Here is a 13,529-nt window from a genome sequence, read left to right on the forward strand (position 1 = left end):
AAGGGGTGGAGAGGAGGCAACCTATATTTGACGGTGAAGATCCGCTTTAACATTCAGCTACAGGTCAAAGGGATGAGCTTCAGATCTGCATATGATGTCAGTTAAAGCAGACTGACAAAAACAAGTTCATATTTAACCCTTAGTTTAGCCAAATTGGCCAAAATTAACTCCTCCTCCCATTAACCTTTTTTATTTATTTATTTTTTATAGACCTGCGATTAAAGTGCATAATTGTTGAACATTAGCCTTTTTTTTTTTAAATCAAGCAAATTATATAATAAAACTGGTTACAGAGGATTAATTATGATAGCAGAAAGAGCTCATGCAAAATTTGGTGATGTGGTGTGTGACGGACTCTGGACTCCCTGCTTGGGTATCCCTGCCAAGAAGCTGCTTCCCAAGTTCTGGAAACGAGACCTACAAGTCTGGCTATAGTTACCCCAATAACTAGACAATACCAGTTTTGGAGTAATCCAGAATAATAACTGTTTATTTGAACAAGAATACAGGCTTTTATACACTTGAGAAGGCGGTTCCCCCTCCTGATCATATTGCCCTAACAATACAAACTGTAACCAGAAGCATAAATTAACATGAGCTAATTAACTAGTCATTTAACCAGCCTAGGTGACTTAGAGGTCTGACCTTTCCAGGTCAGAATTGCTGTCTTCTAGCTCAGAAGACACAATACACATTATTATAAGTATAAACACAGAACACCTTCACACAATAGTAGAAGCCCCCAGTAGCAGATGGACCAGCTCATACATTGAAGACCATAGAATCCACATCTAAGCAGTGCTTTGATTAATCAGGGATTGCAGATGGCATGGCAACAGTCTACAAAACTCCTACAATGTTCCATCATTCTGATACAGTGGAATTAATGTATCATAGATTTCCTGAGCGATATTGTTGATAAATATTACTGTTCCACATTAAAGCGGGATTTCCGCCATTTTTTTTTTTTAAGCCAGCAGCTACAAATACTGCAGCTGCTGACTTTTAAAATAAGGACACTTACCCGCCCAGCGCGCCCGCGATGTCGGCACCTGAAGCCGATCTCTCGATCGTCTCTCGGGTTCTGCCACCGCCATCTTGGGTATGGGAATCAGGAAGTGGAGCCTTGCGGCTTCATTTCCCGGTTCCCTACTGCGCATGCGCGAGTCGCGCTGCGCAATAAGGATGGTCCCCGCTGTCTCTGGGATCCGTGTGTTTCCCAGCAGACAGCGGGGGACCTTCAGAAAGGGGCGTATATTCTGCAGATATCTATACCGGAAGTGGGTGCAGATACCTGTACTGTACAGGTACCTGCACCCCCCTCGCCCCTGAAAGGTGCCAATTGTGGCGCCGGAGGGGGGGAGGGTTCCAGTGAGCAGAAGCTCCAATTTAGGGTGGAGCTCCGCTTTAAGTAAACCAAACCATATGCTCAGTGTCCATTAAATTGCTGCCCATCATATTCTCCGTCACCCTGTGCCCCTCCTAATGACACAGGGTGACTTAGACATAGGAAGTGTATGGGGAGCTGAAACAAGGGTTATCCAACCTCTCCAAGGGATTCTTGGTTCCATGGGACCCCCACCCAAAGTGACTCCCGTCACATGGTGGGTCACTTCTCTGGCATTTACTGAACCCGAAAAGACTTGTAGCAGGGAGAAGGTTGCTTTGCCAAATTGTGGGAGGAAGACCGATGTGGAGTATACGAAAATGAACATCTTAAGTCCAACTTGGCCAAGAGTCGGGCTGCACATTTCCATAGCAAGTGGTGTCTGAGAATATCCATTATTGGCAGAACAGTTACACATTTTCTGTTTCAGTCTTTTTATTAAGATTTCGAATAACAATAGGACATTATAGGATAAGAAAATCAAGTACAAAATAGAGCTGTCATCCTAGTCCGTGTACAAACAACAGCGACAATAACATACATGAAGGCCGAGGGTTCAGCCATAAACCCATAGAAAGTCCATTTGTAGGTATGAAGAACTACATCAAAGTGACCAACCATGTAGAGTAACAGTTGCACATTTTAAACTATTGACCATTCATAAAAAGGCATCGAAGTCTACTGGGAAATGTCCTGATCCGTATTGACCTGATCACTGAACCAGACAGGTGCTCTTTAAGAATGAACGAAAAGCTTTAAAAGCGTCTACTGTAGATGATTCTCAAACTCAGGACTACTACTTAGAATAAACTGGAGATTGCATTGTGGAAAATAAAATACATTTTATCCTTTATTGGTGTAGTGGCATTTTTTTCCTTTTATTATTGGTTGAATTTGCTCTTATTGTGCCTTTCTTTGTTCATCCTTCCTCGATATCTAATGTTATTTTTTTTTAAATGAAACGGAACCCTCCTATCGTTTTCAGCCAAGGAAGCTGGCACCTTGTCAAAAACTGGCTCTTGTTTTTTAATTTTTTAACTTTTCACTGCTTTTTTGGTGAATGGGTAGGTGTACGATGTACCCGATACCCATTCACATAGGGTGGGGGCCAGGATCTGGGGGTCCCCTTGTTAAAGGGGGCTTCTAGATTTCGATAAGCCCTCCGTCCATAGACCCCGACAACCACCGGCTAGGGTTGTCAGGAAGAAGCCCTTGTCCTCATCAACAACGTGCTTTGGGGTGGGGGGGCGCAGTGCGCCACCTGTCCCAAAGCACCCACCCCCCCATGTTGAGGGCATGCAGCCTCGTACGGTTCAGGGGGGCGCTGGCTCGTCTCCTCCCTTTCCTGACCTGCCGGGTGGCATGCTCGGATAAGGGTCTGGTATGGATTTTTGGGGGGGGGGGGGGTCCCACACCGTTTTTTTAAAATTTTGGAGTGGGGGTCCCCGCCGAATCCATACTAGATCCAAAGGGCAACCAGCTTTATACACTGACGCTTTGTCTGCCGAAAATCCAATCGTGTGTACGAGACTTAAGGCTGGCCATACACTATACAATTTTCTTGTTCAACTTTCCTTTAGATTTACCAAAACCATATAATATGAGGTCAAACCTAAACTCTTCAATTTGTATGCAATCAGGCAGGCCCTGACATTACATAGTTGAAGGTAAATTGAAATTGAATAAGAAAATGTTATAGTGTATGGCCAGCTTAAAACTGGGATGCCATTAACCTTTAGCCCCAGAAGATTTTACCCCCTTCCTGACCAGAGCCCTTTTTACGATTCGGCACTGCGTCACTTTAACTATCAATTGCGCGGCCGTGCGACGTTACACCCAAACAAAATTGACGTTCTTTTTTTCCCACACATAGAGCTTTCTTTTGGTGGTATTTGATCACATCTGCGGTTTTTAATTTTTTGCGCTATAAACAAAAAAAGAGCGACAATTTTGAAAAAAGCTATATTTTTTACTTTTTTTTCTATAATAAATATCCCCAAAAAATATATAAAAAAATACACTTTTTCCTCAGTTGAGGCCGATACGTATTCTTCTACATATTTTTGGTAAAAAAAAATCACAATAAGCGTATATTGTTTTTTTGCGTAAAAGTTATAGTGTCTACAAAATAGGGGATCCTTTTATGGCATTATTATTATTATTTTTTATTATTAGTAATGGCGGCAATCTGCGACACATCGGACACTTTTGACACTATTTTGGGACCGCTGTCATTTATACAGCGATCAGTGCTATAAAAATGCACTGATTACTGTGTTAATGACATTGGCAGGGAAGAGGTTCAACACTAGGGGGCGATCAAGGGGTAAGTCTGTCCTAGGGAATGATTCTAACTGGGGGGGTGGGCTTCCACTCACATGACAGCAATCGCTGCTCCTGATGACAGGGAGCAGTAGCTCTCTGTCATGTCACAAGGCAGAACAGGGAAATGCCTTGTTTACATAGGCACTTCCCCGTTCTGAGGTTTTGTGACGCAATCGCGGGACAGCACGTTCCGCTGGCACAGTTAGGTGGCAGGCACCCGCCCACTAGCCCCGCCATTTAAAGGGGACGTACAGGTACGCCCATTTGCCTACCGCTGCCATTGTGCCAACGTATATCGGCGGTCGGCAAGTGGTTAAAGTTCATGTGAGTGTAAAAGCAGGTGTCCCAATACTTTTGACAATGCCTACATGTGATCCTGAGCTACCATGATCGAAAGAACTGAATAAAATTGTGAGAAGCTCACAGTGTGCAATAAAAGCAGAGTAAGCCATTTCAGAGGAGCCTCTACCATTTTTGCAAGATTGAAGGTAAGGCCCACAGTTCAGTTTTTTCATTTTCTGTTGAAGCTTCCATGGAACTGTGTGGCTTCAGTTTGGTGCTGAACCAACATTAACCACTTCAGCTCCAAAACATTTTAACCCCCCCCCCCCCCCCTCATGACCAGGCCACTTTTTGATATTCAGCACTGTGCCACATTAAACTGCCAATTGGGCGGTCATGCAATGCTGCACCCAAATGAAATTTATTACAAATGGAGCTTTCTTTTGGTGGTATTAGATCACCTCTGCGTTTTTATGTTTTTTAGCGATATAAATAAAATAAAAAACAAGCATTTAAAAATGTTTAAATATTTTCTTCTTTCTGCTATAAAACATATCCAATAAACAAATAAAAAAAAAATAATTCTTCATAAATTTTGGCCAAAATGAACCGCAATAGTGCGGCAGTCAATCTGACATTAACCATTTCCCTCCCGTAGGCCATCATATGATGTCCTCGGTTTCCAATGGTGACATCTGAATGATGGGTGCAGCTGCAGGCATCATTCAGATATTTTTTTGCAGCCGGTGATTCCCTACACATGAGATATGCAATTAGTGGACCTCCAGCTGTTGCAGAACTACAAGTCCCATGAGGCATAGCAAGCATGACACCCAGAGGCAGGGCCGGCGCTACCACTAGGCAAACTAGGCAGCCGCCTAGGGTGCACTGCTACCTAGGGGCGCCCGGCATCTGCAGGCTGCAGCATGTAACTAACTCAGTCCGACTGGTACTGTAATTACAGCCAGTGCTAGAGGAAGCAGAGCCAATGCTTCCTGTATAGTGGCGCCTTCTGTCCCATGGGCAGGGCAAAGGGGGGTGGAGCCAATGAGGACGGCAAAATTAGGTTTCGCCTAGGGTGTCAAAAATCCTTGCACCAGCCCTGCCCAGAGGCACGATGGGACTTGTAGTTTTGCAACAGCTGGAGGTCCACTAATTGCATATCCCTGACCTACACCATAAGAACAATCATAGAGGCTGTTCAGCCGATTGATCGTTCTTACCGGCGGCGAGAGGGGACGTCCCCCTCCCCCCAATCCCGCCTCCCCCCCCCCCTTGTGCAATAGGCGAGCCGGGGATGGAATCCGCCAGATGAAAGTCACAGAGAAAACCGAGGAACAGGTGGCCCCCCTGGAAATCTCTATGACTCTGGGAGGCCCGGGCGCGATGTTACGTTCGGGCCGCCAAAGGTAAACAAAGCCGGGGATTTGGCTGAAAAGCATCGGATCGTTCATTTATTTTTTTTGGTCTGATGCTTTCCAGCCTTGAGGAGAGGTGGGGGGTCTCATACATTTGTGTATGCAAGACAAGTTGGAGCCAACACCCTTTGAACAAAAATCCACGGTTTTGTTGTCGGAAAGTCCGATCGTGTGTACGGGGCATAAGAGCCGACGGGTCGGCTAGCGGTTCAGCATACCCGAACTCCCAATTAAGCAAACCTTGTCTTCATTCAGGTCGGTTCCTTCATGAGACACTGGAGATGTCCTGATACCGCCTCCAGAAGCCAGAATGTGGGTGATACCCCACTCCGCGGGGCATTCCGATACGTAAAACACAGATCAGATTCTTCTGCATTATGGAACCTGCCACCTCTGCCTCACTGTTGGCCCATCTCTATGATAAGGAACCCCAATGGCCAAGAGTGAGTCAGAGAAGGAAGGTGTCTGGTGTCAACCATGGAAGATGGTCCTTCATTGCATGTTGGAGCCACCTGGTGGTCTAGGGCTCCTGAGATCCTGCACTAGCCTGTGCTAGCATGGATAGGCATATAATATCCAACTCTTGGTGGCAACTTTTTTTATGAGGTAGGTAATAACACATGTGTAAAGCCAATCTGTACACACATACCAGGGCCAGGTAACCTCCCAACATGTCCATGCAAAACTGGAATACCGTAAGGAAACCTACACAAGGGAGAGCATAAAAGCACCATGCGGGTCCTGGCCCAAAGACCCCAGTGCTGGAAGCATGAGTGCTAACCAGGGATCTGCTTGGGTTTAGCCAAACCCGGAAGGCAGGTGCAAGTGCAGGGCCAATCAGCGATTTCCATATTCCACTGCATTCTCTCAAGTATGAAATATGAAAACTGATTTAATAATGTACAGTAGACGTGCAATTCGTTTTGTTTCCGAATTCGTTTTTTTAACAAATTTCGACCAAACTCATTAATTCGGAAATATCCAAATTAATGAAAAACCATTTAACAAACTTTTACGAATATATTTGTAAATTCAAAAATTTGTAAATTGGAAAAAATTCGTACATTAGTAAATTAGAAAAAAATTGTAAATTAGAAAAAAATGGACATTTGGAAATTAGAAAAAAATAGGAAATTCGTAAAAAAAACAGAAATTCAGAAATTCGGAAAAAAAAAAAAAAAAAACAGAAATGAGGAAATTTGAAAAAAAAAATCTGTGGAACCTAAGGGGTTAATCCTCTGCATTGTGTAAAAAGGCTGCTTGATCCTATCTTCTCTGATCCTCTGATCCACCCCTTCTTCCACTGTCCCCAATCCATCTGCTGATAAAACAGGGCCTTGGAGGAACTCTGCACATGCTCAGTTTGGTGTGTATTGCTAGATAGGTTTTTTTTCCGGGGGGGGAGTGCATGTGACCAGGGGTCCTGCAGCCTCATAGGACAGTCAGAGGAGAATGAAAACTCCTCCTACAAGCCTCAACCAGACACCGATAGAAGTCATAAGACTGCTATATACTGCTGATGAGAAAAAGATATTTAGCAGTTGATATTTACTAAAATAATTTAATTTACATGTTCTGCGTACTCTGGGAGACCAGATGTAGTGAACTGCTCCTGGGTTTGGTAACACTTTAAGATCATAGCTGTAGTTCAGCTTTACCAAATAATGCACTTTTTTAGGGTGAAAATCAGCACATTATAATTTTATCTGCAATGTGCAGATTGAACACTAGATGGCAGTGAAATAACCCAGAATCAGCGTTACAGGCAAACCTGACTCTGTTTATGGTGCTGTCCTGCCATCTCCTGGTCAGATTCGGAATGGCAGCACAAGCAGGAAGCTAGTTGAAACGCAAAAACCTGGAAGTCCGGTGGAACGCAGGGCCATCATGTGACATGTAGCTTCCTCCATTCATTGCAGTATTCAGCTGCCTGTTTTGTTTTGTGCTGCCATTTCCGGTGCCCTGCAGTACAAGGAAGTGAGTTTTCTTGTAACATCTCGGTTTTCTACCACCTAAAGTAATGAATGTTGGTTGATTTTTTTTTTATTAAGGGTTTTATATAAAGACTCATAGACTTCATATAAAACCCTTGATCCATATAGGGGTTTACACAGAGGGGGCTAAAGAGGTGAATGGATGATTGGCAGGGCCACTATTATAAATAATCCTGGTTAGTAGGAGGGGCCACAATGTGGGAGGTGACAATTGGACAATCTGGGGCCACAATTTCCGCTCCACCATTTCCCAGAGTGCACCGCTGCCACTTCTCAGGAGGAGACATTCAGATGTTTCTTCATTGTGCAAATTCAGGCATTCATGAGAAACTGTATCCAAAATCCGATATAAACAGATGTTTGTAAAATTTGGTTTTACTGTCACCGTTCTTCTCTGATGTTTCTGTATAGGTGGAGAACCCAACGCCCTCCGATGCTCTAGAGATGGACAAGAAGAACTTTACGGAGAGGATGCTAAGCCTGACGCTGGAGGTCATTCACCTGCTGAGCGGAGAGGTGAGGAGGATTCTGGGAGGTCACATGACATCACTCTTATCTCTATTAATAAAACACAGACCTGACCGGAGAGGTGAGGAGGATTCTGGGAGGTCACATGACATCACTCTTATCTCTATTGACCACTGGGCACTTAAACACCCTTAATAACCAGACCAATTTTCAGCTTTCGGTGCTCTCACATTTTGAATGACAATTACTCAGTCATGCAACACTGGACCTATATGAAATTTTTGTCCTTTTTTTTTTTTTTTTCCTTTTTGGAGGGCAGTGAGGGGCGTCTATGGCTGGGTATTGCAGGGTATCACCGAGTATGGCTGGGTATCTCTGTGTATGGCTGGGTATTGCAGGGTATCTCCAAGTATGGCCTGGTATGGCAATTTATGGCAGGGTATTGCAGAGTATTGGCGGGGTATTGCAGAGTATTGGCGGGGTATTGCAGAGTATTGGCGGGGTATTGCAGAGTATTGGAGGGTATTGCAGAGTATTGGGGGGTATTGCAGAGTATTGTGGGGTATTGCAGAGTATTGGCGGGTATTGCAGAGTATTAGCTGGTATTGCAGAGTATTGGCGGGTATTGGAGAGTATTGGCGGGTATTGCAGAGTATTGGGGGGGTATTGCAGAGTATTGGGGGGTATTGCAGAGTATTGGTGGGTATTGCAGAGTATTGGAGGGTATTGCAGAGTATTGGGGGGTATTACAGAGTATTGCCAGGGTATGGAGGGGTTAAATTCGGTGAGCAGCGATGTGGGCACTGCAGATGCAGCCCACAGTGCTGCTGACACCGATCTCTTACCCCTCCACCGATCGGTACAGAGAGGAGGAGGGAGGAACCGGCGTCATAAGATGACGCCGGTTTGTTTACAAGTGATCACTCCGTGATCCGTGATGGTCACGGATGCTCTCGTGTGCCCGCCCCAGGGGAGCAGAATTCTGGGAGGCCGTTAATTAACGGCCTCTCAGAGTTAAACAACCGCCCTGAAGCCGTTAATTGGCTATGGGCGGTTGTTAAGTGGTTAATAAAACGCAGACCTGACCGGAGAGGTGAGGAGGATTCTGGGAGGTCACATGACATCACTCTTATCTCTATTAATAAAAAACAGACCTGACCGGAGAGGTGAGGAGGATTCTGGGAGGTCACATGACATCGCTCTTATCTCTATTAATAAAACACAGACCTGACCGGAGAGGTGAGGAGGATTATGGGAGTGTGTTACAGGCTGCGATTAGTAACATGTAACATTGTCTTTGGATGGACAGGAGTACATCGTTGTGGAAAAATCCATCAGCCGCCCCTGTGTATCCAGCGCAGGGAGTAGGACCCAGAGCCCCAACGTGGATCCTCCACCCGAGACGAGAAACGTCAAGAAGATTCTCCAAGTTGCCAACAACATTATTCATCTGCTGACAGGGGAGGTGAGCGGTGCTGAGAATGACGTTATCCAGGAGCAGGGGGAGACGGGTTCGCCGTTTCCTATATGGTGTCAAATCATCACTGTCTGTTCCTCTTTGCAGGTTTTGGGTTGTTTAGAAGATTATGAGGATCTTTGTGAAGATGTTGTGATAGTGGAACAGCAACCCTTGGCCTCGCTGGGTAAGAAGGTTGCCGTCGTCATTTGCTAGAGACATTTCTTTGGTGACAGAAAGGAAATTGTCTCCCCTCAACGTCCATAGACAGTTAAGACAGCTTCCATAGAGTAGCTTGAAGTCCAAGTTCCTTATATGGAATACAACTCTTCTTCTCCTTTGATGCTCCCAATAAAGCAATGTAACCATAGTTTTTATCTACCACTATTTGAAGTCTGTCCCTTCTCCAGGCAATGGTGATGCATCCTTTAGTGCAGGGGTCTCCAAACTTTCTAAACGGCCAGTTTACTTTCCTTCAGACTTAGAGGGGGGCAGACTGTGGCCATTGGGAGTTGAAAAGGTCCTGACGTTAGTGGGAATTAATAATGTCCCATCGTTGGTGTCACTGGGAGGAATTGTGCCTCATTGTTGGTGTCATGGGGAGGAATTGTACCCTACCATTGGGCCCCATTGTTGGTGTCATTGGGAGGAATTATGCCCCATCATTGGTGTCAGTGGGAGGCATTGTGCCTCATTGTTGGTGTCATGGGGAGGAATTTTACCCTATCATTGGGCCCCATAGTTGGTTTCATTGGGAGGAGTTATGCCCCATCATTGGGAGGAATTGTGACCCATCATTGGTGTCATTGGGCGGAATTTCCCCCACTGTTGGTGTTATTGGGAGGGATTGTGTCCTATCATTGCTGTTACCGGGCCCCATTGTTGGTCATTGGGAGGGATTGTTTCCCATATTTGGTGTCATTGGGAGGAATTGTGTCCCATTGTTGGGAGGAATTTGCCCCTTCATTGGTGTCAGAGGTGGGAATTATGTCCCATTGTTGGTATCAGTGAATGAAAATAGTGCCCCGAGGCCAAGGAAAAAGCAAGCAAAGGGCTCCATCTGGCCAGAGAGTTTGAAGATCACTGCTCTAGTGGCTTTCTGTCCTTCCACATTTAGAACTAACACAAATTCTGGAGGCCACCTCGTGACTATAGCCAGAGCTTGCTCAGAGCCATGAGATACTAGGTTGGAATTCTGAGCTATTATTTTTGCTCCGAGTTGAGTGAATTTTGGCTTTTCCTCACAAACTATTGAAAAATTTGTCTTCATTTTAGGTGGTCCTATGACTAGGTGCTGTCATGACTGCTTGAAACCTAGTTTTTCTATGTCTGGAAATTTCTCTCTAACTGGTCTTTCTTTTCTTTCTACAGATAATTCCAAGAGCAAACATAAGGCGGAGGGACCACACATTCAGATTAAGCAACCTCATGTCCAAGAGCAGAGTGAATGCATTAACCAATCCCACCAAGGAGCTAAATTACTGGAACAGCATGAAGGATCTAAATTATCAAAACATAGGGATCCACAGAAATACTTCTCTCCAGGCATGGACACCGGCAAGTTCCAGGACCATCAGTTAAGTTCATGTGCTTCTGTACTTTGTGATGTAGGGACAGAGGCCTCGGCTGATGATTGTGAGGATCTAGAATTCACCATGGTTCCAATTAAGGACGAGCAGGAACTGTGGGACAATGGGGAAGAACTTGAAGAAGACCATCTTGCCAAAGGTGAAAACTCAACACCCGAAGGCATTCCTCAATGCCATGAAAATGGACCAACAGGGGTAGACTGCGCCAGCGTAAACAGTCAGCCTCTCTCAGACACAGAGATTGATAGTTTTATAGGTCAGAGCAACCCCATATCTTCTCCAACCATACCCAATGCCAAGACCTATAAGTGCCCAGAGTGTCCGGAAGTCTTTAGCTGCCGCTCAGAACTTTTTAAACACCAGAGCCACCACCGCGAGTCACCGCTGTTCTCATGCCCGCTGTGCGGAAAAAACTTTACCAGCAAATCTAACCTCGCCAAGCACACAAAAATTCACACCGGGGAAAAACCCTACTCTTGCCTAGAGTGCGGCAAGCACTTCCGAGAGAAGCACTACCTTGCCTCGCACCAAGCTGTGCACAGGGGGTCGCAGCTGATCTTGTGCTCCCAGTGCGGCAAAGGTTATACGTCAAAGTCAAACCTCGCCAAGCACCAGCGAATCCACACGGGGCAGAAACCATTCAGCTGCTCAGTCTGCAGCAAGTCCTTCAACCAGCGCTCTGTGCTCCTTGCACACCAGCGGACGCACACTGGGGAGAAACCATTTTCATGTGACTTGTGTGCACGACGGTTTACCGACAAATTGCAGCTGGTGCGTCACCAAGCCACACACTCAGATGATAAACAATTTTGCTGCAATGAGTGCGGCAAGAGTTTTACCCGGAAGGACCTCCTGATCAAGCACCTGACTGCTCACTCAGTCGACGATTTACCCGATTAAATGCTTTTAAAATGGCTACATAACTCCAGTATTTAAGATTTCAAAAAACTTTATTTCAGTGAGTGGCCAATTACGTTTTGCCACATTTAAAGCCATTTCATTGTTTACTTGTGGAGTAAAGGGAAAGGTACACGGACATATAACTTGTTAGGATATCAGACCCTGGATTTGGCTGCAGGCAACAAAAAGATGAATAATTTAATGTATATGGGTACTTCAGCCACTTCCCGATATACAACGTTCACTTTCACATTTCCTTTTTTTTGGTTGGACAAGATCTTTAAATAGGAACTCTCACGAGCATTAATAAATTTAGTACAGGTCTATACATTCCTGTCAAAATACCTTTGATGAAATAGTATCTGTGCTCCTTCTCTGACAGAAGCCCGATTTGTGGGCATTACTAACATTCTGGTCTATACATTCCTGTCGAAATACCTTCAATGAAACAGTATCTGTGCTCCTTCTCTGATAGAAGCCCGATTTGTGGGCATTGCTAACATTGAGGTTTATACTTGCCTGTCAAAATGCCTTCAATGAAACAATATCTGTGCTCCTTCTCTGACAGAAGCCCAATTTGTGGGTGTTACGAACATTGAGGTCTATACATTCCTGTCAAAATACCTTCAATGAGACAGTATCTGTGCTCCTTCTCTGACAGAAGCCCAATTTGTGATCATTACTAACATTGAGGTTTATACATTCCTGTTGAAATGGCTTTAATGAAACAGTATATGTGCTCCTTCTCTGACAGAAGCCCCGATTTGTGGGCCTTAATAACACTGGGCCCAGTTGCCACCTCCCTCTGTTCAGTGAGGATGCCAGGGGGAGAGGGTGTGAGATTGCTCCCACCCAGTTTCCCTGTCCCATCCACTCTGCCTTTTTAATGGTTGCTAGGAGCCGGAATGCCAGGCCACACAGAATGAATAGCTGTTGGGATGCAGGTGGCTGGGCCGCACAGCGTCTTTGGTTTCTAGGAAGCAGGCATCATTAGTTGTTATGGTGCAGGCAGCTGGACAAGCATGACGTTGCATCCTAGCAACCAATGTGCAGCCCTGCTGCCTGCGTCCTAGCAACCAGTGAAAAGCTAGTGGGAGTAGAACAGGGGATCTGAAGCCACCTTGTCCTGCCTACCTAGTGATGATGTTTGTGTGGAGGAAGAGGCAACATATAAAATGTTTGGTGAGACTTCTTTAATAGGAAAAATAAATACATTTCTGGAAATAGTTTTTTGCTAGTGTTATTATTAAACGTGTCAGTGCTGGAGAACCTGTAACCCTAGCTGTTCTAAAGTTCCATAATTTCCTACGCTGTCTTGAGTTTTAGACAGAATGCAGAAGTCAGACATAATTCAGGACAGTTGTACTGCTATACATCGAATTTCAGTAGTTACCAGTCTTGGTGCTGTGGAATGACTGGTGACATTTTTGCTTGTGTTCCAATGCCATTGGCTCCAGGTTGGTGTGTGGTCAAGAGAATTCCATAGGGTACTATTGAAGTCCTCTATCTGCCACGCAGTATGGTGTACAGGTACATCCTAAAGCCTCAAGATTTTTCCATCCCTAAACTTCTGCCAAAACAGTCTCACCCCTCCTGCAGGAAAGCGGAAACCCTCTTGTAATGGCTGCTTTGCATTGGCGGAGCTCAGAACTCCAAAACTGGAGTCTTTTATAGGTGTCAGAAACGGGGAGGGTGCCTTGACCTGACGCA

The 13,529-nt window shown here is 45.1% G+C and overlaps 2 protein-coding genes across 3 annotated transcripts in view; both read left to right on the forward strand.

The window, feature by feature from the left end:
* LOC143956160 (uncharacterized) overlaps nucleotides 1-13,529 on the forward strand; it is a 482,654-nt gene that overhangs the window by 163,826 nt on the left and 305,299 nt on the right. The gene's annotated exons all lie outside the window — the stretch shown is intronic.
* Nucleotides 7,275-13,043, forward strand: LOC143956309 (uncharacterized). Of its 2 annotated transcripts, XM_077466526.1 has the most exons (5): nucleotides 7,275-7,389; nucleotides 7,818-7,922; nucleotides 9,184-9,339; nucleotides 9,439-9,517; nucleotides 10,702-13,043. In XM_077466526.1, exons 2-5 carry the CDS (start codon nucleotides 7,851-7,853, stop codon nucleotides 11,817-11,819), a joined length of 1,425 nt encoding a protein of 474 aa, XP_077322652.1. In that variant the 5' UTR covers nucleotides 7,275-7,389; nucleotides 7,818-7,850; the 3' UTR covers nucleotides 11,820-13,043. The 2 variants fall into 2 exon arrangements, with proteins under 2 accessions (XP_077322652.1, XP_077322653.1); XM_077466527.1 differs by lacking the exon at nucleotides 7,275-7,389 and having other exon boundaries at nucleotides 7,396-7,922.

Source organism: Lithobates pipiens, unplaced genomic scaffold (genome assembly GCF_037356315.1).
Source record: "Lithobates pipiens isolate NorthernLeopardFrog02 unplaced genomic scaffold, aLitPip1_a1.2 Scaffold_35, whole genome shotgun sequence".
NCBI classification, from domain to species: Eukaryota; Metazoa; Chordata; class Amphibia; order Anura; family Ranidae; genus Lithobates; species Lithobates pipiens.